The sequence below is a fragment of the Capra hircus genome, chromosome 26 (assembly GCF_001704415.2).
Source record: "Capra hircus breed San Clemente chromosome 26, ASM170441v1, whole genome shotgun sequence".
Classification (NCBI taxonomy): Eukaryota; Metazoa; Chordata; class Mammalia; order Artiodactyla; family Bovidae; genus Capra; species Capra hircus.
The window spans coordinates 32,093,180-32,118,326 of NC_030833.1; the positions used below are offsets into that span (position 1 = coordinate 32,093,180).

General features: G+C 52.6%; 1 protein-coding gene across 8 annotated transcripts in view; it reads left to right on the top strand.

Annotated features, from left to right (window-relative positions):
• The window catches only part of HPS1 (HPS1, biogenesis of lysosomal organelles complex 3 subunit 1), a 28,789-nt gene continuing 8,230 nt past the window's right edge, over positions 4,589-25,147 (top strand). For 4 of the 8 annotated variants that reach the window (XR_001917312.1, XM_018041357.1, XM_018041362.1 and 1 more), the window contains exons 1-12: positions 4,595-4,638; positions 6,313-6,419; positions 10,146-10,262; positions 13,601-13,738; positions 13,944-14,086; positions 19,242-19,350; positions 20,379-20,539; positions 21,015-21,117; positions 21,785-21,880; positions 22,020-22,089; positions 23,542-23,597; positions 24,887-25,054. Coding sequence is in view for 7 of the 8 variants with exons in the window: in XM_018041357.1 (XP_017896846.1) it covers positions 10,146-10,262; positions 13,601-13,738; positions 13,944-14,086; positions 19,242-19,350; positions 20,379-20,539; positions 21,015-21,117; positions 21,785-21,880; positions 22,020-22,089; positions 23,542-23,597; positions 24,887-25,054 (1,161 nt within the window). In the remaining variant the exon portion in view is untranslated. The other 4 variants (XM_018041358.1, XM_018041359.1, XM_018041361.1 and 1 more) reach the window with 4 other exon arrangements.

Here is a 25,147-nt window from a genome sequence, read left to right on the forward strand (position 1 = left end):
ACTCACGTCCATTGAGTCAGTGGTGCCATTCAACCATCTCATCCTCTGTCATCCCCTTCTCCTTCTGCCTTCAATCTTTCCCAGCATCAGGGTCTTTTCAAATGAGTCACTTCTTCGTATTAGGTGGCCAAAATATTGGAGTTTCAGCTTCAATATCAGTCCTTCCAATGAATATTCGGACTTATTTCCTTTAGGATGGACTGGTTGGAGCTCCTTGCTATCAAAGGGACTTCTCCAACACCACAGTTCAAAAGCATCAATTCTTTGGCACTCAGCTTTCTTTATAGTCCAACTCTCACATCCATACATGACTACTGGAAAAACCATAGCTTTGACCAGATGGACCTTTGTTGGCAAAATAATGTCTCTGCTTTTTAAAAAGCTGTCTAGCTTGGTCATAACTTTTCTTCCAAGGATCTAGCGTCTTTTAATTTCATGGCTGAAGTTCACCACCTGCAGTGATTTTGGAGACCCCCAAAATAAAATCTGTCACTGTTTTCATTGTCTCCCCATCTATTTGCCATGAAGTGATGGAACCAGATGCCATGATCTAGTTTTCTGAATGTTGAGTTTTAAACCAACTTTTTCCACTCTCCTCTTCCACTTTCATCAAGAGGCTCTTCAGTTCTTCTTCGTTTTCTGCCATAAGGGTGGTGTCATCTGCATATCTGAGGTTATTGATATTTTTCCCTGCAATCTTCATTCCAGCTTGGGCTTCATCCGGTCCAGCATCTCTCATGATGTACTCTGCATATAAGCTGAATAAGTAGGGTGACAATATACAGCTTTGACGTACTCTTTTCCCAATTTGGAACCAGTCTGTTGTGCCATATCCAGTTCTAACTGTTGCTTCTTAACCTGAATACAGATTTCTCAGGAGGCAGGTCAGGTGGTCTGGTATGCCCATCTCTTTAAGAATTTTCCACAGTTTGTTGTGATCCACACCGTCAAAGGCTTTGGCATAGTCAATAAAGCAGTAGATGCTTTACTGGACTCTAGCTTAGGTGAAGACTTTTTAAAAAGGACTCAAAAAAGCACAAAGATTTCTGTTCTTCAAAAGCCACCATAAAGAGAACAAAAGGACAAAGTCACAGATTGGCTAAAACAAGTAAATAAATAATGATAACAATGCAAAACAGATACCTGATAGTTTGTATCTAAAAGAAATCATAACAAAAACAATCCAATTAAAAAATGAGAAAATGATTTGAATGCTTCACCCGAGAAGATATACAGATGGCATATAAGCACACAAAAAGGTCAATGTCATTAGTCCATTTTCCAGGAAAATGGAAATCAAAACTGTATACCTACTTGAATGACTAAGGTTAGAAAAGGGCAATATCAAGTGCTAAGGAGGCTACAGAGCAAGTGAATTCTTAGTCTTGCTAGAAGGAATGTAAAACGGTGCACGCACTTTCGGAAACAGTTCAGCAGGATGATATAAACACACACTTACTGTACAGCCTAGTCACCCCACTCCTAGGTATTTACCCATGTAAAATAGAAATTTATGTTGACACCAAAACCTGGACAAAACACAAATATTAGTAGATAAACTGAATTACAGCAAAATTGAAAATTTTTGTGCCACAAGTGATAACATTCAGTTCAGTTCAGTTCAGATCAGTCGCTCAGTCGTGTCCGACTCTCTGCGACCCCATGAATCGCAGCACGCCAGGCCTCCCTGTCCATCACCAACTCCCGGAGTTCACTCAGACTCACGTCCATCGAGTCAGTGATGCCATCCAGCCATCTCATCCTCTTTTGTCCCCTTCTCCTCCTGACCCCAATCCCTCCCAGCATCAGAGTCTTTTCCAATGAGTCAGCTCTTCACATGAGGTGGCCAAAGTACTAGAGTTTCAGCTTTAGCGTCATTCCTTCCAAAGAAATCCCAGGGCTGATCTCCTTCAGAATGGACTGGTTGGATCTCCTTGCAGTCCAAGGGACTCTCAAGAGTCTTCTCCAACACCACAGTTTAAAAGCATCAATTCTTCAGCACTCGGCTTTCTTCACAGTCCAACTCTCACATCCATACATGACCACTGGAAAAACCATAGCCTTGATTAGACAGACCTTTGTTGGCAAAGTAATGTCTCTGCTTTTCAATATGCTATCTACGTTGGTCATAACTTTTCTTCCAAGGAGTAAGCGTCTTTTAATTTCATGGCTGCAGTCACCATCTGCAGTGATTTTGGAGCCCCCCAAAATAAAGTCTGACACCGTTTCCACTGTTTCCCCATCTATATCCTATGAAGTGATGGGACCAGATGCCACTTCGTTTTCTGAATGTTGAGCTTTAAGCCAACTTTTTCACTCTTAAGAAAGTGAAAAAGACAAACCATGTAACAAGAGGACATTTTTGCAAATCTTATATCTAAAAAAGGTACTTGAGTGCAGAATATGTAAAGGACAATTCAGTTCAGTTTAGTTCAGTCGCTCAGTCGTGTCTGACTCTTTGCAACCCCATGAATTGCAGCACGCCAGGCCTCCCTATCCATCACCATCTCCGGAGTTCACTCAGACTCATGTCCATCAAGTCAGTGATGCCATCCAGCCATCTCATCCTTTGTCATCTGTTTTTCCTCCTGCCCCCAATCCCTCCCAGCATCAGAGTCTTTTCCAATGAGTCAACACTTCACATGAGGTGGCCAAAGCACTGGAGTTTCAGCTTTAGCATCATTTCTTCCAAAGAACACCCAGGACTGATCTCCTTTAGGATGGACTGGTTGGATCTCCTTGCAGTCCAAGGGACTCTCAAGAGTCTTCTCCAACACCACAATTCAAAATCATCAATTCTTCAGCGCTCAGCTTTCTTCACAGTCCAACTCTCACATCCATACATGACTACTGGAAAAACCATAGCCTTGACTAGATGGACCTTTGCTGAAAAAGTAATGTCTCTGCTTTTTAATATGCTATCTAGGTTGGTCATAACTTTCCTTCCAAGGAGTAAGCATCTTTTAATTTCATGGCTGCAATCACCATCTGCAGTGATTTTGGACAATTAGGACTACATAATAAAACAACAATATCAAAACAGGCAAATAATTTGCATAAACATTTCCCCAAGAAAATAGCCAAAAATCACATGAAAATATACTAAACATCATTAGTCTCAGCATCAAATCTAAATCACAATGAGCTATCACTTCACACCCTACTGAAAAGTTAAAGCGAAAGTCATTCAGTCCTGTGTCTGACTCTTTGGGACCCCATGGACTGTAGCCTGCCAGGCTCCATGGAATTCTCCAGGCCAGAATACAGGGGCAGATAGCTGCTCCCTTCTCCAGGGGATCTAACCCAGGAATCAAACAGGGATCTCCTGCATTTCGGGCGGATTCCTTACCAGCTGAGCTACCAGGGATGGCTAAATTAAAATAGACAATAACAGGTGTTGGTGAAGATGTGGACAAACTAGGATGCTGATATGTGGCTGGCAGTAATGAAAACTAGTAGTAGCAGAAGTAACTAAACAGCAGCAAATTCATTTGATGGAATTTATTCAGCCATTGAAATTCATGCTCAGGAAACGTCTGACAGAGAAACATGAGTGAAAAGAGCAGGATATAGATGGCGCAGCCAGAATGACCCCGACTGTGCGCTGCAGAGAGAGATGCCTGCAGCGGGGCTATGTGCTGTAAATGGAGAACGGGAAGGTCTGGGGCTTACATGGGCTGGGAGGGGCGGGCGCCGTGGAGTGAAGAGTGGTACTCCCTTTGCGTGCAGGTGCTTGAGGCATTCATCCTCGGCCCCGGCCTTGTCCCAAGCGGTGCTCAAGCTGCTATACCCCAGCCAGTCCTCACAACTCATTGCTTGCTGGGCTGTGCTTAAAGCTCCCAGGGGGAACCGGGGCATTAACAGGTGATTTGGGTGGGAATTTCGACCCTGCAGTGATCTTCATCACTCTTCCCAACTTTCCACCATTAACAATATACACTATTGTAAGAGACTCTAGCAAACACACGTTCAAAACAAAGACCCTAATGTGCACTCCATCCCCAAAATGAATTGAGAACCCTTATAAAGAAAGTCTAGTGTTGGAACTCTGGGGATAACTGCGCTCTTCTGCAGACTGTGTCTCTTCCAAGAAACCCAGGCAAGCAGTCACAGAAGAGCAGCTCTCACCCTAGAACTGTGGTTCAGCAAAAAAACAAAAACAAAAAAAGTCAGAGGGTGAGGAAGAGGCCAGCGGGGAGCCAGGAGACCTGAGTTCTGATGCCAACTCTGCCCTCAACAAGTGATTTCTTCTCTCTGGGCCCCAGTTTTCGCTTCTGTAAAATAGGGACGTACCCAGAACCTAGGTGGGGAGTGGCTTGCGCTTAGGCAGGTGGCGGGGCCCAGCGCAGTGGCCGATGCACCAGGGGCCTCTGACGGCTGCCGGGGAAGCCTGCACATTGTGGGCCTCGGCGCCCTCCTCGTTGACCGGAGGGCCGTAGCCACTGTCCCGCAGGAAGTGAGGGTCGCCGCCAGGGCTCGACGGTCCCTGTTACCTAGCGGGAGCAAACTGCCCGGCTGGCTGCGGGCAGAAGCCTAAGCCAGCCAGAGGCGGAGCGAGCTTCCAACGCGTCCCCAGGCGGTCACGTGGGCGGTCACGTGAGCACACCCGGAAGCGCGGCGCGGACTCCGGGCAGGCTGGTAGGTGTTTGGCTACGACTCGGGACGCACAGTCCGAGGGCCGCGGTAGGCGGCGGGGCCTCGCCGGGACCCCTGCACGGCCCTCCCGGAAGTAGAGGAGTCCCCACCGCCAGCCTCACCCACCCGGCGTGGGAACGTGGGCGCGTCGCTTCGCTTCCGGTAGCCAGAGTTTCTGCAGCTACGAAGTGGGGCCGTGGCCGCTCTGAAGTTCGGGGAGTTGGGGGGTGAAACTGGTGCATAAACTGTAAAGTGCGGGGCAAACAAGAAGGCTGCCAGTGGGCAGGCCCTACTCCTGCGTCCTCCGGCCTTTCAGGGGCGGCGGTCATAGGGGCAGTTTACAGGGAGAAGGGTGAAGATGCGTGTTGGTAGGGGGCGGCGGGGGAGGGAAGGAGCGGAGAGGTTCCCCAAGTTGCCCCGGCCCCATCTAAAGCTCCGCTGAGTCCTGTGTTCCCTCCTTACAGCAGAGAGCAGGGAAACCGCAAAATAACACCAGTGAGGTTCTCTTTCCAACAGACCTTTTGAAATAAAAGTAGAACTTAATGTCCACTAAAGAGGATTTCCATGTTAATGGGAAGATGGCGTTAAGGTCAGTCATGCCAGCGATGTGGTAGTTAAGTCTCATGTTGCACAAGATGCTGAGCCCTTAACAGCCCTTTCTTGCCTTTTGTTTGCTTACAATGCTTGGCTTCCTGATTAAGCTAAAGCTTTATATTGTTCCTGCTTTTTATCATCAAAATATGAGTGGTTCTGGAACTAGTTTAGTTCACCCTGTTTTTGAGGAGGGGAGCTGGGAAATAAGAATAGTGACACCCCCACCTCACCTCTGTGTAAGAAGAGCTTTCCAGGTGGCATAGTGGTAAAGACTCTGCCTGTCAGTACAGGAGACACAGGAGATGTGGGTTCAATACCTGGGTGGGAAAGATCCCTTGGAGAAGGAAATGGCAACCCATTCCAGTATTCCTGCATGGGAAATACCATGGACAGAGGAGTCTGGTGGGCTACAATCTGTAGGGTTGCAAAGAGTAGGACATGATTGAGCACACACCTCTGTAAGAAAGTAGTTTGCTAAGGATGTGACTGCCTGGTTGCTCCCTGACTCACTAGAACCCTGGAGGGAGATGGAGCCAGAGGTTGAGCCCAGAGAAATGTAAGTGCCTTGGCAAAGCGAGAACTAGAACCAGGTCTCCTGTGCCTGTTGTGTTGGCTTACTGCCATTCATTGCATATCCTTGGATATCTCCTGTCTTCCAGGACTGCACCTCTGTCTCCCTGGGATGTGCTGTGCTATTGCCCAATAGTCACTCATAGCAGGCTCCCTGGGGGTGCTCAGGGTAGGCTTGCTGACCACACCATGGTTCAGAGTGACCCACAGGGAAGTGAGAGTGCTCAGGGGGAAACAGTAGGTGAGAATTACTGTTTGTGGCCACCGGCTATGTCCAAGGGACTGTGCTTGCTGGGTCCATGTTTCCATTGTGGGAAGGCAGGGGTGAGCAGTATGCGGAGCACTGGGACACCTCCTGGCAGTGGGGAGTGTGTTCTGAGCAGACTGCCCAAGAGCCAGAGAGAGACCTTTGACCACTCAGCCCTCCACCATCTTGTCCACTCCCCAGAATGGGCAGCAGTTGAAATGAGAGCCTCTGCTTACTCTTATGCCCCCTCGCCCCGTTTTAACCAGGTCGTGGAATGCTGTGCTGCTCTCCATGAGCTGGTCGCCGAGACTGTCTCCTGCAGCCCTTTCTGAGCCTTTGGCTGTCAGGAAGCTCTGCTGTGCTCCTTGCCACGGTAGGTGATCCTGCCTGAGATGGAAGCAGGAGGCACCTGCCCTGGGGCTACTCGGACTATGGGAGGTGGACAGGATGAGGCAGGCAGAGGACTGAGCTCTCTCAGGCTCTGCAGAGCTGTCTCAGCCCCGTCCCCTGCCTGCCCTAGCCCTGCATCCTCATGTCACCTTTGCCTGTTCTGTTCTTCCTCCCTGGCATCTAGGTGATCACCACAGCCTGTTGTTATTTAGTTGCTAAGTCATGTCCATCTCTTTTGCGACCTCATGAACTGTAGCCCACCAGGCTCCTCTGTCCATGGGATTTCCCAGGCAAGAATACTGGAGTGGGTTGCCTTTTCTATCTCCAGGGGATCTTCCTGACCCAGGGATCGAACCCACCTCTCCTCCATTGGCAGGTGGATTCTTTACCACTGAGCCACCTGGGAAACCCCATCACTGCCTACCAAACCTCTAAGCTACACCTCCTGAATCAGCCCCTTCCTCCTCTCAGTTCAGTTCAGTTCAGTCGCTCAGTTGTGTCCGACTCTTTGCAACCCCATGAAATGCAGCACGCCAGGCCTCCCTGTCCGTCACCAACTCCCGAGTTCACTCAAACTCATGTCCATCAAGTCAGTGATGCCATCCAGCCATCTTATCCTCTGTCGTCCCCTTCTCCTCCTGCCCCCAATCCCTCCCAGCTTTCTCCTTTGACCTTCAGCAAAGAGAGGACCCACATTACCCCATACTAGGACAACTGGGCTCCATAACCTTGACCCCACCCATCCACGACACATACCCTTACCAACCTACAGGGACTCTGTGTTGTTCATAGACTTCATTCTACAGCCAACACTCCCTTCCCATCAGGCCAGCCCCTCAAGTCCTGAACCTTGCCAGGCTCACCCGGGAGTCCCAGGGCAGCCTCTTCCAGGCCCACCTGCCCTCATGCAGCAATCTTCCCTTTCACGCTCCATTGCTCTCCTGGTCTCTGCTTTGTGTGTAGCAATTCCATGGGAGTAGGCTACATTTTCTTTTTTTCACTGTGCTAGAAACACAGTGAAGCTAGGTGCTCTGAGTTAAAGTCGATAATCCAACTGGAGATTAGGGAGGTACCCAGTAAGAACCCGGAGAAGGCATTGGCAACCCGCTCCAGTACTCTTGCCTGGAAAATCCCATGGGTGGAAGAGCCTGGTAGGCTGCAGTCCATGTGGTCACTAAGAGTCGGACACAACTGAGCGACTTCACTTTCACTTTTCACTTTCATGCATTGGAGAAGGAAATGGCAACCCACTCCAATGTTCTTGCCTGGAGAATCCCAGAGACAGGGGAGCCTGGTGGGCTGCCGTCTATGTGGTCGCACAGAGTCGGACACAACTGAAGTGACTTAGCAGCAGCAGCAGTAAGTACCACCAAGCTGGTCACCTAGGGGATCGAAGAGTATAGCTGTGTCTGAGACCTTGAGATATAATGGTCCTTCTGAGGAAACTGGACGTCCAGCCATGGAAGAGTTAAGAGCAGGGCTTCCTCATCACCGTCATGCCTTACCACGCGTGGAATGTGCTCGTGTCCGTGTGACATGCTGAGGTACAGGAGAAGGTCTGAAGCCCCTGCCTGGGGCAGGCAGCTGGCCCGAGAGCTCTAGCTTCACCAGACGTGGTCAGGCTGCCCCAGGAGTTGAGAGTCAATGTCTTGCTGTACCTCAGGGGACCAAGGCCCAGAGGAGGAAGCTGTGGATTAAAAATCTACCATGGTGAATAAGAAAACACATTTTACATAATCGAGCATTGTGTGTTGCAGAGAGGGAACGTGTGTGGGGGATGGGGAAGGAGGTCTGAAAGGGCAGAGGATACTGGTGGAGGTGGCTGAGGAGGCAGCAGCTAAGCAGGGGTGAGAAGAACTGTGGCCAAGGTCACACAGTCTCTGTGTCCACCAGGGCAGGAGGAACTTGTGATTGAAACTCCCATAATGCTGAGCCCACTGCCTATGGGCTTTGGAGCTGATACTGTGGAGCTGTTTTTGACTTGAGTAGAAGTACTGGACCGCCCAGGGGGAGGTGCACTAGCTGCCCAGTGTTCCAGACCAGGCCTCGACGGCCTGCCTCCCTTGTGCAGTCGACCCCATGTCCAGATCACGAGCTGGGTCCTTCTTTACAATTGATCCCAGGAGGCTGGTAGTGTGTCTGATGCTGTGTTTAGAGAGCCTGGATAACACAGAAAGGAGCTCAGCCTTGGCATTCAGTTCAGTTCAGATCAGTCACTCACTCAGTTGTGTCATACTCTTTGCGACCCCATGAACCTCAGCACGCCAGACCTCCCTGTCCATCACCAATTCCCGGAGTCTACCCAAACTCATGTCCATTGAGTCGGTGATGCCATCCAACCATCTCATCCTCTGTCGTCCCCTTCTCCTCCTGCCTTGAATCTTTCCCAAAATCAGGGTCTTTTCCAATGAGTCAGCTCTTCGCATCAAGTGGCCAAAGTATTGGAGTTTCAGCTTCAACATAAGTCCCTCCAATGAACACCCAGGACTGATCTCCTTTAGGATGGACTGGTTGGAGCTCCTTGCAGTCCAAGGGACTCTCAAGAATCTTCTCCAACACCACAGTTCAAAAGCATCAGTTCTTCGGTGCTCAGCTTTCTTCACAGTCCAATTCTCACAACTATACATGACCACTGGAAAACCATAGCCTTGACTAGATGGACCTTTGCTGACAAAGTAATGTCTCTGCTTTTTTAATATGCTATCTAGGTTGGTCATAACTTTCCTTCCAAGGAGTAAGTGTCTTAATTCATGGCTGCATTCACCATCTGCAGTGATTTTGGAGCCCCAAAAAATAAAGTTAGCCACTGTTTCCACTGTTTCCCCATCTATTTCCCATGAAGTGATGGGATCGGATGCCATAATCTTAAGTTTCTGAATGAATGTTGAGCTTTAAGCCCACCTTTTCACTCTCTTCTTTCACTTTCATCAAGAGGCTTTTTAGTTCCTCTTCACTTTCTGCCATAAGGGTGGTATCATCTGCATATCTGAAGTTATTGATGTATTCTGCATATAAGTTAAATAAGCAGGGTGACAATATACAGCCTTGACGTACTCCTTTTCCTATTTGGAACCAGTATGTTGTTCCATGTCCAGTTCTAACTGTTGCTTCCTGACCTGCATACAGCTTTCTCAAGAGGCAGGTCAGGTGGTCTGGTACTCCCATCTCTTTCAGAATTTTCCACAGTTTATTGTGATCCACACAGTCAAAGGCTTTAGCATAGTCAATAAAGCAGAAATAGATGTTTTTCTGGAACTCTCTTGCTTTTTCAATGATCCAGCAGATGTTGGCAATTTGATCTCTGGTTCCTCTGCCTTTTCTAAAACCAGCTTGAACATCTGGAAGTTCATGGTTCACGTATTGCTAAAGCCCAGCTTGGAAAATTTTGAGCATGACTTTAATAGCGTGTGAGATGAGTACAATTGTGCAGTAGTTTGAGCATTCTTTGGCATTGCCTTTCTTTGGGATTGGAATGAAAACTGACCTTTTCCAGTCCTGTGGCCACTGCTGAGTCAAAAACAGGAGTACCTGGAGATTCCTGCTTTGCTGTGAGGGTGCTGTGAAGTAACGCCAGGAAGGCCCTCATGGTAGTGCCCGGCGCACAGTAAATCCAGTACGTGTTTGCTGGGATTATAATTTTTTTCATTCTTCAGGCTGAGTCTGTGGGTGTGGGGGTGGAGGTGACCTTGACCTCGCTTCTCCTTGGCAGATGAAGTGCGTCTTGGTGGCCACAGAGGGCGCGGAGGTCCTCTTCTACTGGACAGATGCGGAGTTTGAAGAGAGTCTGCGCCTGAAGTTTGGACAGACAGAGAATGAGGGAGAAAAGGTGAGTGCAGGGCAGGTGAGTCAGACGGGGGACTAGCACAGCACCGTCAGGAGGCGGGGAGCCTGCCCCCCCGCCCTGGCCAGCCGGAGGGGTGGACAAGGCTGCATGTGTCTGCACCTCTCGTACCCACACATCCTCAGAGGTTAGCCCTTGGTGCTCTGGAGGGCTGTGCCCCACCCTCACTCCATGAGATTTTGAGCACCTCGGCATGTGCTTATCTTCCGTCTTCACTAATGAAGTGTCTCTTCAGGTCTGTGGCCTATTTTTATTGCGTTGATTGTTTCTTATTATTCTTGCCAACTTTTGAAAGTTCCCTAGGTATTATGGATATGTCCTTTAGTAGATACACGTTGTGCAGACATTTTCTTCCAGTCTGTGTCTTATCTTCATATCTACTGCACAATATCTTTCAAAACAGATATTTTTAATATGATTACTCCATGTTGTCCACTTGTTGCTTTTATGGATCATACTTTTGGTGTCATATCTAAGAAACCTTTGTCCAACCCAAGATCACAAAGAATTTTCCCCATATTTTCTCCTGGAAGTTTTCTAGTTTTAGGTTTTATATTAGGTCTGATGATGCACTTTGAATTTTTGTATGGAGTGTATAGATCGAAGTATATTTCCTTGCATATAGATGTCCAGTTTAACACTTTAATGTGACGGCTCGAAGATAGTTGTCCTTTTCACTTAAATAAGTTCTACTGTACATTCTAAAGGAATAACTTATTTTGAAATTTTTTTCCAGATTAATTTTGGATTGAACAATTTTTTATTGAGGATCCAGTAGAGAGTCCTTGCATATCTGCAGCCACACAGGCTGGTTGCCTCTCAATGTCCCTCCTGGTCCAGTGGGCCTGGTCGTCAGCTGAACTAGTGCCATGTCCGCAAGTTAATTGACCTCAACATCACTGATGCTCTTTAGGAATAATACAACGTATCAGAGATCATAGACATTTAAGTGATTTTATTTAAGCTAAAAACAGGTCTATCTGTTAGGCTCCTTTATTTTTTAGTAGTCAATATACATAATTGTTAAATTAAGAATTTTTAAGTATTTTTAGTTCTTAAACCATTATATCACTATGGTCTAAAAATTTAAGAGGCAAACGATTTGATAGTGTTTCTCTTCCTCTTTATTAAAAGCCTCAGAAAGGAACAAATTCCTGATTTTTCAGTTCCTAAATGACTAGCATAAAGAAAAAAAGTCTTCAAAGTTTTATTTCTCTTGAATACAACACTTTTTTCCCCTGGTCCCATAAATAACATGACTTAATTGTAGGAAATTTGGGAAGTAACAGAGAAATAGTTTTTAAATGACCCATAATTCTTCTACCTCAAGCCATTAGCTCTTCAATATATTTTATTTGGGTCTCTATCTTTTACAAATAGTTGAGCTCATACCACACTTAGAGTTTTAATTCCTGGGTTTTTTTCACTTGCCATTATAGCAAAAGCATTATTCCATTTTGTTAAATATTGTCAAAAGCATAAATCTTAATGGAAACATTATATTCAGTATATGAATAAATATAGCATCATTTATTTAGCCATTTCCCCAGTACTTGACATGTATATTGCTTCTAGTTTGCTATAGCTATTACTGCTGGGGACATTTGTGCTTGAATTTTATCCCGCATCTCATTATTTCCTTAGGATAAATTCCTAAAAAAGAATCATTGATTCAAAAGCCATTCAAAGATATTGTACCACTTTATAACCACACCACATATCAATAATACAGGAGAATTCTCTTTACACCCTAGCTACACCAAAGATTATCATTCCCCCCCCAACCCCACCAAAACAAAAAAATTCTTGTCACACCTGTACACTTAGTGAAAGCTACTACTTTTAAAATGAGTTGCTGTACACCATCTAGGTTTTTAAGTCACATTTCTATTAATGTAATTGATTCATGACAGTTCCAGAAAATTATGGTACATGAATAATTCAACCAGCATTTGCCTATGTGAAGGGATATTTATTCAACAAATACTAATCAAGAATCCACTATTTGCCAGCCTCTCGGGGCCAAAGCAGTGACTGTAGCAGCATGACCCTGCACTCACAGAATTTAGAGGATGAAGATGAACCAGATGGCAAATAAACACCGTGGGTTTTTTTTTCTTAACCAGAGTGTGGGATGGGGCAGACGGGTGGGGTGGGCCTGGGGATGGTCAGGAGAGGAGCCACCTGAGCTGGGACCTGTTGAAGGTGACTGGCAGCCCCTGCAATAGTGGACACAGGCCTGGGTTCCTGAATGTCGAGTCTGGGAGGAAATTACGCCCCACGTGCTGTAGCCCCCTCATATTTCAAGTGCCGCACAGTGCCCCTGGCCGCTTGCCTGTTTTTCTTTTCAAGGCCAGGTCTTACTCAGCTCCTTGTATCCGAGTAGGACTCTGCTTCCTCCCTGTTTCAGTCGAGGCTCCTGAGATCAGCATGGGGAAAGTCAGCTGTGCTCTTGTGCCTGTTCATTCTTGTGTCAAGAACTTGACTTATTATCATTCGCCCCGACCCTATCCCATTTTCATTCACAGATCTTCAGCACGTCCGTCCAGTTTCTTTTTGGTTTTGTCTGTTTGTTCTGTTCTTTATTTGGAAGGCAGGGGAATGGATGAGGGAAGAGATTATAAAGGTAAAGGCATGCTTGTCACCGAACTGGGAAAGTACAGAAAGAATTAAAAACTAGGGGGAGAAATCATTCCTGATCATCCTCCTGTTCAGAAGCAGTCATTTTAATGATGTTGAATTTTTAAATGTTTTTCAGTACTTTGTTTTTTCTGTGCACTTGAAAGTATAGAGCATTCACAACCTTTTTTAAAAAACGTTACGCTGTATCGTAGGAATTTTCCACGTCACTGAAGTGCTCTGATACTTTAAGTGCTTTGTATCTTCCCATCGTTCAGAGGTACTGTTGTATATTTAACTCTTTCCCTGGTACTGGACATTGACATTCTCTCCAGTTTCTTCTGCTATACACGATGCTGCAGGGAGCATTTTTGCGCTTGTATCTCTGCCCTGTTTCTGATTGTTTTCCTTAGGATACTTTCCCTAAAGGAGACTTAACGGCGACGAGGGGCCTGGACTTAGGTGCACATGTCAGACTTTCTTAGAGCCAGCTTCCTGTATGGAAGGCCTTTCCTTCCAGAATTAAGGCCTGAACAAGTCTTCCTGACCCAAGATTTGGGGCAGGGTCTCCCTGTCAAGACAGTGACAGCCTCCTGGGTGGGTCTAGAACTGTGGCACCCTTGACGTCAAGTTCCGGATATTGTCCGTTCCTTTGGCCCGTGTCTGGCCCCCTGAGCGGTGTTGTTCTCTACCCCCGCTTGCAGCCTCCCGCCCTGGAGGACCAGCTTAGCACCCTCCTGGCCCCGGTCATCATCTCCTCTATGACCATGCTGGAGAAGCTCTCTGACACATACACCTGCTTCTCGACGGAAAATGGCAACTACCTGTATGTCCTTCACCTGGTGAGCGTGCCTCCCTGGGGCCCACGTTCCTCTGCCCCTTGGTTCCTCGGACGGTCCACACGCCTCTTCCTCACCTTGAACCTCAGACTCCTTTAGAAGGCAGATGCTGCATCTTAGCAAAATCCGCTGGGATCTGACCGCCCCCCAGCCCTCCCGTCTCTGTCCCCGGGGGCTGGCTGACATCAGCTGATCTCTGTGCCTGCAGTTTGGAGAATGCCTATTCATCGCCATCAACGGAGACCGCACAGAGGGCGAAGGGGACCTGCGGCAGAAGCTGTGCGTGCTCAAGTACCTGTTCGAGGTGCACTTCGGGCTGGTGACTGTGGATGGACAGCTCATCCGAAAGGAGTGAGTCCTGGGGTACTGGGCCAAGGCCCTCTCGAGGCCTCGGTGAAGCTGCTGCTCCCACTCTGCCCCTGCTGCTACCTGGCACCTGCCTGGGTCTCCCTAGCTGGCATTTGTCATGCATGTGTGCGCAAGAGGCTGAGAAGTGAGGTGAGTTGCTCAGGCACCCGCCTCCCGGTTCCACCCCCGTCCCACTCACTCCGTGGCAAGAGCCCGGCCAGATGCACCCCCACTGTGTGTGGGTGCCCCGGCGGTGCTGTGGCTCCCCCACCTGTGCTGTGGGGGTCCCCCAGGTATATGGTGTGACTCGCCTCCCCTAGGTGTGCTGTGGGGCTCCGCCAGGTGTGCTGTGGGGGTTCCCCCAGGTGTGTGTGTGGCCCCCCCCAGGTGTGCTGTGTGGCCCTCCAGGTGTGTGTGTGGCCCCCCAGGTGTGCTGTGGCGCTGCCCCAGGTGTGCTGTGTGGCCCCCCAGGTGTGTGTGGCCCCCCAGGTGTGCTGTGTGGCCCTCCAGGTGTGTGTGTGGCCCCCCAGATGTGCTGTGTGGCCCCCGAGGGGTGCTGTGGGGCTCCCCCAGGTACACTGTGTGGCTCCCCAGGTGTGTGTGTGGCTCCCCCAGGTGTGCTGTGTGGCTCCCCCAGGTATACTGTGTGGCCCCCCCAGGTGTGCTGTGTGGCCCCCCATGTGTGTGTGGCTCTCCCCAGGTGTGCTGTGTGGCCCCCCCCCAGGTGTGTGTGTGGCTCCCCCAGGTATACTGTGTGGCCCCCCCAGGTGTGTGTGTGGCGCCCCTAGGTGTGCTGTGTGGCCCCCCAGGTGTGCTGTGTAGCTCCCCCAGGTATGCTGTGGGGTTCCCCCAGGTGTGTGTGTTGCCCCCCAATGTGTGTGTGTGGCCCCCAAGGTGTGCTGTGTGGCCCCGCAGGTGTGCTGTGGGGCTCCCTCAGGTGTGCTGTGTGGCTCCCCCCAGGTGTGCTGTGGGGCTTCCCCCGGTGTGTTGTGGGGCTCCCCGAGGTATACTGTGTGGCCCCCCAGGTGTGCTGTGGGGCTCGCCCAGGTGTGCTGTGGGGTTCCCCCAGGTGTGCTGTGGGGCTTCCCCAGGTGTGCTGTGGGGCTTCCCCAGATATACTGTGTGGCTCCCCAGGTGTGCTGTGGGGCTCCCCCAGGTGTGCTGTGGGGTTGCCCCAGGTGTGCTGTGGAGCTCCCCCAGGTATACTGTGTGGCCCCCCAGGTGTGTGTGTGCCCCCACACGTGTGTGTGTGGCTCCCCAGGTATACTGTGTGGCCCCCCAGGAGTGCTGTGTGACCCCCCCAGGTGTGTCTGTGCCCCCACAGGTGTGTGTGTGCCCCCACAGGTGTGTGTGTGGCTCCCCCAGGTATACTGTGTGGCCCCCCAGGTGTGTGTGTGCTCCCCAAGGTATACTGTGTGGTCCCCCCCAGGTGTGCTGTAGGGTTCCCCCAGGTCTGTGTGTGGCTCCCCCAGGTGTGCTGTGTGGCCCCCCAGGTGTGCTGTGTAGCTCCCCCAGGTATGCTGTGGGGTTCCCCCAGGTGTGTGTGTTGCCCCCCAGGTGTGTGTGTTGCCCCCCAGGTGTGTGTGTTGCCCACCAGGTGTGTGTGTGGCTCCCCCCACATGTGCTGTGGGGCTCCCCCAGGTGTGCTGTGTGGTTCCCCCAGGTGTGTGTGTGGCCCCCCCAGGTATGTGTGTGTGGCTCCCCCCAGGTGTGTGTGTGGCCCCCCCAGGTATGTGTGTGTGGCTCCCCCCAGGTGTGTGTGTGGCTCCCCCAGCTTTGCTCTATGGCCCCCTAGGTGTGCTGTGGCATACCCCCAGGTGTGTGTGTGTGGTTCACCACAGGTGTGTGTGTGGATACCCCAGGTGTGTTTTATGGCCCCCCAGGTGTGCTGTGGGGTCCCATAGGTGTGTGTGTGGCCCCCTCAGGTGTGTGCTGTGTGGCTCCCCCAGTTGTGCTGTGTGGCTCCCCCCAGGTGTGCTGTGGGGCCCCCCGAGGTGTGCTGTGGGGCCCCCCAAGGTGTGCTGTGGGGCTCCCCCAGGTGTGTGTGTGTGGCTCCCCCCATGTGTGCTGTGTGGACCCCCAGGTGTGTGTGTGGCTCCCCCAGGTGTGCTGTGTGGCCCCCCAGGTGTGCTGTGTAGCTCCCCCAGGTGTGTGTGTGGCTCCCCCAGGTGTGTGTCTGGCCACGCAGGTGTCTGTGTTGCCCCCCAGGTTTGTGTGTGGCCCTCCAGGTGTGCTGTGTGGCTCCCCAGGTGTGCTGTATGGCCCCCAGGTGTGCTGTATGGCCCCCCAGGTGTGTGTGGCTCCCCCCAGGTGTGCTGTGTGGCTCCCCCAGGTGTGCTGTGTGGCCCCCCCAGGTGTGCTGTGTGGCCCCCCCCAGGTGTGTTGTGGGGCTTCCCCAGGTGTGCTGTGAGGCTCGAGCCAAGTGTGCTGTGTGGCTCCCCAGGTGTACTGTGGGGCTCGCCCAGGTGTGCTCTGGGGTTCCCACAGGTATGCTATGGGGCTCCCCCAGGTGTGCTGTGTGACATCGCCCAGGTGTGCTGTGGGGAGTCCCCCCGGTGTGCTCTGGGTTTCCCCCAGGTATACTGTGTGGCTCCCCAGGTGTGCTGTGGGGCTCCCCCAGGTGTTCTGTGGGGCTCCCCCAGGTACACTGTGTGGCCCCGCAGGTGTGTGTGTGGCTCCCCCGGTGTGCTGTGTGGCGCCCCCAGGTGTGTGTGTGGCTCCCCCATGTGTGCTTGTGGCTCCCCCAGGTGTTTGTGTGACCCCCAGGTAAACTATGTGGCCCCCCAGGTGTGTGTGTGGCTCCCCCATGTGTGCTTGTGGCTCCCCCAGATGTGTGTGCGACCCCCAGGTAAACTATGTGGCCCCCCAGGTGTGTGTGTGGCCCCACAGTTGTGCTGTGTAGCTCCCCCAGGTATGCTGTGGGGCTCCCCCAGATGTGTGTGTCGCTCCCCCCAGGTGTGCCCTATGGCCCCCCAGGTGTGCTGTGTGGCCCCCCCAGGTGTGTGTGTGGCTCCCCCAGGTGTGTGTGTGGCTCCCTTCAGGTGTGCTGTGGGGGTCCCCCCAGGTGTGCTGTGGTGTTCCCCCAGGTGTGTGTGTGGCTCCCCCAGGTGTGCTGTGTGGCCCCCAAGGTGTGTATGTGGCTCCCCCCAGGTGTACTGTGTGGCTCCCCCAGGTGTGCTGTGTGGCCCCCCCAGGTGTGCTGTGTAGTTCCCCAGGTATGCTGTGGGGTTCTCCCAGGTGTGTGTGTTGCCCCCCAGGTGTGTGTGTTGCCCCCCAGGTGTGTGTGTGGCCCCCCAGGTGTGCTTGCTGTGTGGCTCCCCCAGGTGTGCTTTGTGGCACCCCAGGTGTGCTGTGGGGGTCCCCCCAAGTGTGCTGTGAGGTTGCCCCAGGTGTGCTGTGTGGCTCCCCCAGGTGTGCTGTGGGGGTCCACCCAGGTGTGCTGTGGGGCTCCCCAGGTATGCTGTGTGGCCCCCCAGGTGTGTCTGTGGCCCCCCAGGTGTGTGTGTGGCTACCCCAGGTATACTGTGTGGCCCCCCCAGATGTGCTGTGTGGCCCCCCAAGTCTGTGTGTGGCTCCCCCAGGTGTGCTGTGGGGGTCCCCCCAGGTGTGCTGTGGGGTTCCCCCAGGTGTGTGTGTTGCCCCCCAGGTGTGTGTGTGGCCCCCCAGGTGTGCTTGCTGTGTGGCTCCCCCAGGTGTGCTTTGTGGCACCCCAGGTGTGCTCTGGGGGTCCCCCCAGGTGTGCTGTGAGGTTGCCCCAGGTGTGCTGTGTGGCTCCCCCCAGGTGTGCTGTGGGGGTCCACCCAGGTGTGCTGTGGGGCTCCCCAGGTATGCTGTGTGGCCCCCAGGTGTGTCTGTGGCCCCCCAGGTGTGTGTGTGGCTACCCCAGGTATACTGTGTGGCCCCCCCAGATGTGCTGTGTGGCCCCCCAAGTCTGTGTGTGGCTCCCCCAGGTGTGCTGTGTGGCCCCCCAGGTGTGCTGTGTAGCCCCCCAGGTGTGCTGTGTAGCTCCCCCAGGTGTGTGTGTTGCCCCCCAGGTGTCTGTGTTGCCCGCCAGGTGTGTGTGTGGCTCCCCCCAGGTGTGCTGTGGGGTTCCCCCAGGTCTGTGTGTGGCCCCCCCAGATGTGCTGTGTGGCTCCCCCAGGTGTGCTGTGTGGCTCCGCCAGGTGTGCTGTGGGGCTCCCCCAGGTGTGTGTGTGGCTCGCCCCAGGTGTGGTGTGTGGTCCCCCCCAGGTGTGTGTGTGGTTCCCCCACGTCTTTTGTGTGGTTCACCCAAGGTGTGTGTGTGCCTCCCCCAGGTGTGCTGTGGGTCCCCCCCAAGGTGTCCTGTGGGGTTCCCGTAGGTGTGTGTGGCCCCCCCAGGTTAGCTGTGGGCTCCCCCAGGTGTGTGTGTGTGGCTCCCCCCAGGTGTGCTGTGGGGCTCCCCCAGGTGTGTGTGTGGCTCCCCCCAGGTGTGCTGTGGGGCTCCCCCAGGTGTGTGTGTGGCTCCCCCCAGGTGTGCTGTGGAGTTTCCCCAGGTGTGCGTGGCTCCCCCCAGGTGTGCTGTGGGGTACCCCAGGTTTGTGTGGGGCTCCCCCAAGTGTGCTGTATGGCCCTCCAGGTGTGCTGTGGGGCCCCCCCAGGTGTGCTATGGGGCCCCCCAGGTGTGCTGTGTGGCTCCCCCAGGTGTGTGTGTGGCCCCCCCCGGGTGTGCTGTGTGACCCCCCAGGTGTGCTGTGTGGCCCCCCAGGTGTGCTGTGTGGCTCCCCCAAGGTGTGTGTGTGGCTCCCCCAGGTGTTTGTGTGGCCCCCCCCAGGTGTGCTGTGTGGCCCCCCAGGTGTGCTGTGTGGCTCGCCCAGGTGTGCTGTATGGCCCCCCAGGTGTGCTGTGTGGCCCCCCCGGGTGTGCTGTGTGGCTCCCCCCAAGGTGTGCTGTGTGGCTCCCGCAGGTGTGTGTGTGGATCCCCCCAGGTGTGCTGTGTAGCTCCAAGTGTGCTGTGGGGGTTCCCCAGGTATGCTGTGTGGCTCCCCAAGGTGTGCTGTGTGGCTCCCCCAGGTGTGCTTTTGGGGTTCCCCTGGTGTTTGTCACAGCAGCTTGCCCAGCTCTGACAGTGAGCTCAGACTGCTCCTTTGGTTGAAGCTGGGGACGCCACTTCTCTGTGGGTCCCCCTTCTCTGCCCCAGGCTTCGGCCCCCAGACTTGGAGCAGCGTGTGCAGGTGTGGGAGCGCTTCCAGAGCCTGCTGTGGACCTACAGCCGCCTGCGGGACCAGGAGCAGTGCTTCGCCGTAGAGGTGACGCTGGGTGCGGGGGTTCTCGGGCCACGGAAGTGTCAGGCCACGGGGCCTGGGCAGCGTTGAGACCCTGCTTTGACGTCTGTCCCCCACCCCAGTGAGTGAGGTCACCGGCAGCCCCCAAGCTCATGCATTTGAGAGGGTTGCTCTTTCTGGCTTCATGGTACATTAGGCACTCTGATGGGCCTCCCTATAATAACACGGCTAGACTTTGGGTAAAACAGATTTCTTAGTGCAGTTTTTGGGTGCTCAGTAAATTATGGAAATTTCTGGTTAGCTCCCTCACCTCTGATCCCTTCCCCCAAATTATGCTGAGCTGAAACTAAAGTAGAAAATAGTGAACAGTGAGCAGCACTGAAGTCAAGATTGCCTGAGCGCAGATGATGGTATCACTACAGCCAGCAAACTACGCCTCGGGCCAGCAGCGACAGGGGAGCTGAGCCTCAGCTCCTACTTAAGCGCAGGTCCGAGGGGTAGGCTAGTCGTCAGTAGCACCCGCCTTGCTCCCTGTTGTAGACAAACAGACTCTCTGTAGATCAGTGGTTCTCCTCTTTGTATGCATCAGAATCATCTAGAGGACTTGGAAGATGGGCTTCTGGGCTTCACTTTTCTCAGTCACTGTGGGCATTGAGGGTGAGAGGCTCTATAACTTGCATTTCGAACAAGTTCCCAGGTGACGCTGGTTATGCTGGTTGGGGAACTACAAGTTGAAAGCCATTGATTTAGAGGACAGATGAAGAGCAAACAAGTATCAGCTCACCATTAATAGTCAGGCACACAGGAGGATGAGCCGTGAGCGTGTCAGGGGAACCAGCCCCCAGCAGATGTAGACCCTGCAGGAGCTTGATACACCGGTACAGACAGAGCCCCTCAAGAGCACAGCCTGTGTTAGTCTGAGCCTCCCTGCTCCCAAGCGTCTGGCGCAGGGTGTGCTCTCACCATGCCCGGAGTGAATGTATCACTAGACTTCGGTTGGGACGAGAGGAATCGGGGTGACATGGCTTCCGTCCCCCTGCCCGCGTCCCCAGGCTGTGGAGCGGCTGATCCACCCTCAGCTCTGTGAGCTGTGCATCGAGGCGCTGGAGCGGCACGTCATCCACGCCGTCAACTCCAGCCCCGGGCGGGCTGGCGAGGAGGCCCTGCACGCCTTCCTGCTCGTGCACTCCAAGTTGCTGGCTTTCTACTCCAGGTGAGCCCCAGAACCCCTCACATTCACCCTTTCTTGCGACCCCTTCCTGAAAAGCACCACCTCCTGGGCCTGGGAAACCTTCCAGACCCATCACTTCCAGGAAGCACTGATTCTTAGCTTCTTAGTTCTTCATCCCCCTCGGTTCACTCCCCTCTCTGAATTATTCCTTCCTGGAATACTGTCTCAGAGTCTGAACTTAGGGTTTCCTGATATGCTGTTCCTGGTCCCCGGTGGTGTTCCACTGGTCATTGTTTTTTTTCAACACAACCAAGTTTTATTTTTAATAATGAATGAGTTCATTAATTTTGTATATTCCATGTCTTTCTCAGAAGAGGATAAAGTCAGCTGGCACGTTTATAAACTGTGGAGGGCAGGGACCCTGCCCCAGACCCCCTTACCTGTCTGCTCCCATCCACTGCCTCCTGCGGGCAGGGGCAGTGGGCACGTGCTGACTGGCTTCCTGTCCTCTCCACAGCCACAGCGCCAGCTCCCTGCGCCCAGCCGACCTCCTGGCCCTCATCCTCCTGGTGCAGGATCTCTATCCCAGCGAGAGCACGGCTGAGGACAGTGACCCCCAGGTCTCTCTTGGGGCAGCTCTGTGGGCAGCGGGAGGCCACCAGAAAGGCGACTCAGATGGCCATTCTGGAGAGCGCTGGGCAGGCAGCTGGGGAGACTGGTCTCTGAGTCTCAGTCCTGAACGTGTGGTTGGGCATGACTTTCCTAGCTGCTTTCAGGTGTAAGGGGAATTCTAGAAGGCAGTTGGATTAGTGGGTTAAAAGTGCAGGTTTTTGGAGCCACGTAGTCCCAGCTCTACCACTTAGCTGTTCGCTGTGCAAGTGCTCACCCCGTGGGAGCCTCAGTTCCCTCGTCTGTACAATAGGACAACCATGGCATCTACTTCTCAGGGTTGTCATGAGGAATAAAGGTGGCAGTTTACTAGGAGCCCAGCGGTGCCTGGGGCATAGTGAAATGCTCAGAAAGTGCTGGCCAGCCGGGTTGCCACACCACCCTCCTCATCAGTGGCAGTGATTTGGATGCCAGTTTGTTGGACTTTGTAGAATTTCTGTGGTTCTGGAGAAAGACTAGAACTGAAACATCCCTGGGAAGCAACGGCACACACTCAGCTGTGCAGTGGAGTGGGTGCAGGGGCTGGCGAGCCCCCCAAGGGCTGTGCCATGAAGCGCTGGGAGGAAGAGAAGCCAGTCAGCAGCTTTAACCAGCTTTCGCGGGCCTGTCCTGTCACAGCTTTCCCCACAGAGGCCCCACCGCAGCCAGAGCATCCCCGTGCAGCAGGCCTGGAGCTCTTGTTCTGCAGACCCAACCAGGAATTCTGCGGGGACCGTATGTGCTTTGTACCATGGGGAGGGGCCAGGAGGGGAGAGGAGGGGAAGGTCTGCCTCTCCTCGGAGAGCAGGGTCCAGGGCTGAGCCCCCAGGAGACCCCCTAAGCCCTCAGCCCAGGTGCCCCTTCTCCCTCCCAGGAGACAGACAGCTTCTCCCCTACTGACGAGTACTTCACACCAGCTCCTTCCCCTGGGGAGCAGAGTTCAGGTGAGACCTAGTGTGGAGGAGGGACCCTGGACGGTGAGGGGGAGGAGCTGGGTGCCAACTGGCAGCCCTGGGAATCTGTCTTAGGGGTCAGTGGATCCCAACGCCCTGTAAGAGCCAGGCACAGACACCCACATTGCTAGAGCCCAGGACGCTGTCTGCTGCAGCCCCTCTGTCTTGCCAGCTCCAGCTTGAATTCAAGGACTTATTGAGGCCACTTCAGTGATCCATAAAAATTCTTATGACAAGTTGATTTCATTTAAAAGTTCAGCTCGCATATGTGTACTCTCACTGCCTTCTGTTTCTTTTTTTGTAGTTAATAAGTAATCAGCTAATTAAGTAAGTTTGTTTCCAGCACAGTGGTTTAAAATATCAATATTCAATCTGTATAGTTTATACTTTACTTCCAAAGTAAGTGGATAAACAATAAAAAAAAAAATGTTTGAAATATTATTAACAAAACAAAAAAGGAGCCTGGGACCTCTGAGACCACGTGGCAGCTCGTCTCTGCTTGTCCACTTCTCCAGGGCCAAGGTCCCAGCTCTCCTGGGCTCTGTAAGCTTGCCACCACCCCAAGCACATCAGAAAGCGCTATTTTGGGGTGACAGCTGAAGTTCCGTTTTCTTCTCACTGCTTCCTTCCCTTGTTCCTCCTCCCGACCCGTTTCTCTCAGTGGTTAGTTTTTTCATGCCTCAAAGCTGTAAATAATTCCTGTTCCACAGCACACACAACTCACAGCTTACAAACGGCTTGAGTTGCTTTCATCCATTTTAAGACAGGTGTTTGAAACATAGATACAGGCTTTCCCCAAGAAACGTGATTACAAATGATGGTTATTTGCAGTGAAATATACAAGAGGACATAGTACAAAGCTATGATATTTCAAATATGTACTTGATTCAGTAGTTTGTGTGAGCTGTCCTAGGAAAGGAAATCTAGTTCGGTTCCCAGCACACAGTAGGTGCTTCAGTAAAAGTTTGCTGATTAACTAAATGAACGGGGAACTGTAGACGGTTTGTGCTGCCTCCCAGCAAAGAGTGAAAAGACACTGTTATAGCCAGAGAGGGGCTCGAAGGGGTAGAGCAGACAGAAGCAAGGAGGGGGTTGGGGGGCTGAGGGGGGGCTGAGGGATCTGCCCCCACTCTGCGAGGTACACGGAGAGGAGCTCGTGCCCAGCAGCCAGCCTCGGGGAGGGGGCAGGCAGGGGTGCCTCTCTTCCCCAGCCAGGCTGCCCTAGCTGTTCTACCATGGAGGGAGCTTGCCCTGCACTCGCCAGCTTGGGGTAGAATGAGAAGGGGAAGGCTCTCCAGTTCACACTGAGGTGCTCTGCCCATCGAGGTGCTGTGAGCTGCCAGTGGGGAAGGGCCTGTTTTCCATCATCCCCTGCTGACAGGCTGTTGGGCCAGTATTTACATTTTCCCACTGTTTCTGTTATTACCCACGGTCTGTCTGCAGGTAGCACCATCTGGCTGGATGGGGGCACCCCACCTACTGACTCTCCCCACATCCAGGTGAGTTTTTCCTGGGGACCTAGGGCGCTTGGCCAGGATACCAGCTGATCTGAGATGCTGCAGTGGGCTCTGGGGACTCTGAGGGCTTCTCCTGGGGTGACGCTCCAGCCATGCCTGTCTTCGGTGCTGTCTCACAGCTGTCCGGCCAGTGCAGGAAACAGCTCAGCCCAGAGGTGGGGGCCAGGGGTAGGGTGAGGCATGGTGGGTGAGGGTGGCCTTCTCCCTCCTTCCTCCCCCTCCCCCAGACACACAGCCTCCACTCCTGAGAAATTCCCACTCTCACTGTTCTTGGGAGTGAAAGTCTAACTTAATTTTTAATGTTTTTTTTAAATAAGAGAGTAAATATGTTCACTGTAGAAAAATTGGGGAAAACAGAATTAAAATATGGAAAAGGAATAAGAATCACTCAGTCCCAACCCCAGATGTTAGCTACTGTTAAACACTTTTGGAGTGTTTCCTTCTAGGCTTTCCTATGACTTTATAAATGTATTTATACACACACACACACAACATATATATTTTTTCTTTTACCCGATTTGAGTCCTAACGCTCTTCATTATTTTTTGAGCATTTTCCCATGGACGAGGCACTCCTTGGCAATGTGGTTTTTAACAAGACTGTTCAGAGTGCATCGCCTGCATTATGTTATTATTTATTCAGAAAAGTCTTGGAACAACCAGTGTGTTGCATCCGGTCCTTTGCTGTCGTCGTAAGACTACCGTGACTTCCTTACAGAGAAGCTTTTGTGGCATCCCTAATGATTCCCTTAATTTTCCACTTTTGCCTACTGAAGACTCTTACTCAGAGCCCTCATGAGGCTGGAGTCTTCTCATTTAGTCCTGGAAGCCCTCACTTGCACCCTTAGAATGACTTTCGGAGGTCCGGAAGCCTGTCAAATGATTAATTGTTAATAGGCTTTAAACCCTTTGTGTACATGACGTTGGGGAGGAGCCCCCCCCCCAGCTCATGCCACCCCATCTGCTTTCCCCACTTTCCTTTCTTCCTTTTCCCCTTTCTTACTGCCCACCACCCTTGTGTAGCATCCAGTCCTGACGCTGTGCAGAAGGGCCCCGAAGATGCTGAGAGAGAGACAGACAGCCGGATGGGAGCTGCCAGGGGAGCCTCAGCAGAGGGCCAGCATTTAGGAACTGGGACTTTGGGGGCTAGAATACTTGTCCCTCAAGGTTCCGAGGGACATAGCAAGTGGGCAGCTGCAGGGGGACCCAGCCTGGGGAGGACTCCCGACGACTGCCCCTTCCCTCCCCCTGACAGCTCCTCTTCCTCCTCAGATGGCTGAAGACACCCTCCAGATGCTGATCCCTCACTCCCCAGGACCCTCTGGCCCCAGAAGGATTTTCCTGGATGCCAGCGTGAAAGACAGCTACTGCCCCCTGGTGCCCCATACCATGTACTGCCTGCCCCTGTGGCCAGGCATCAGCATGGTGCTCCTGACCAAGGTATCAGCGCCCCCGCCTGCCCTGGGGCCATCCCGACCTGGACACCCGCCCCCGGCCACCCCTGTCCACCCCGCCCTGCTCTTCTCCCCTCAG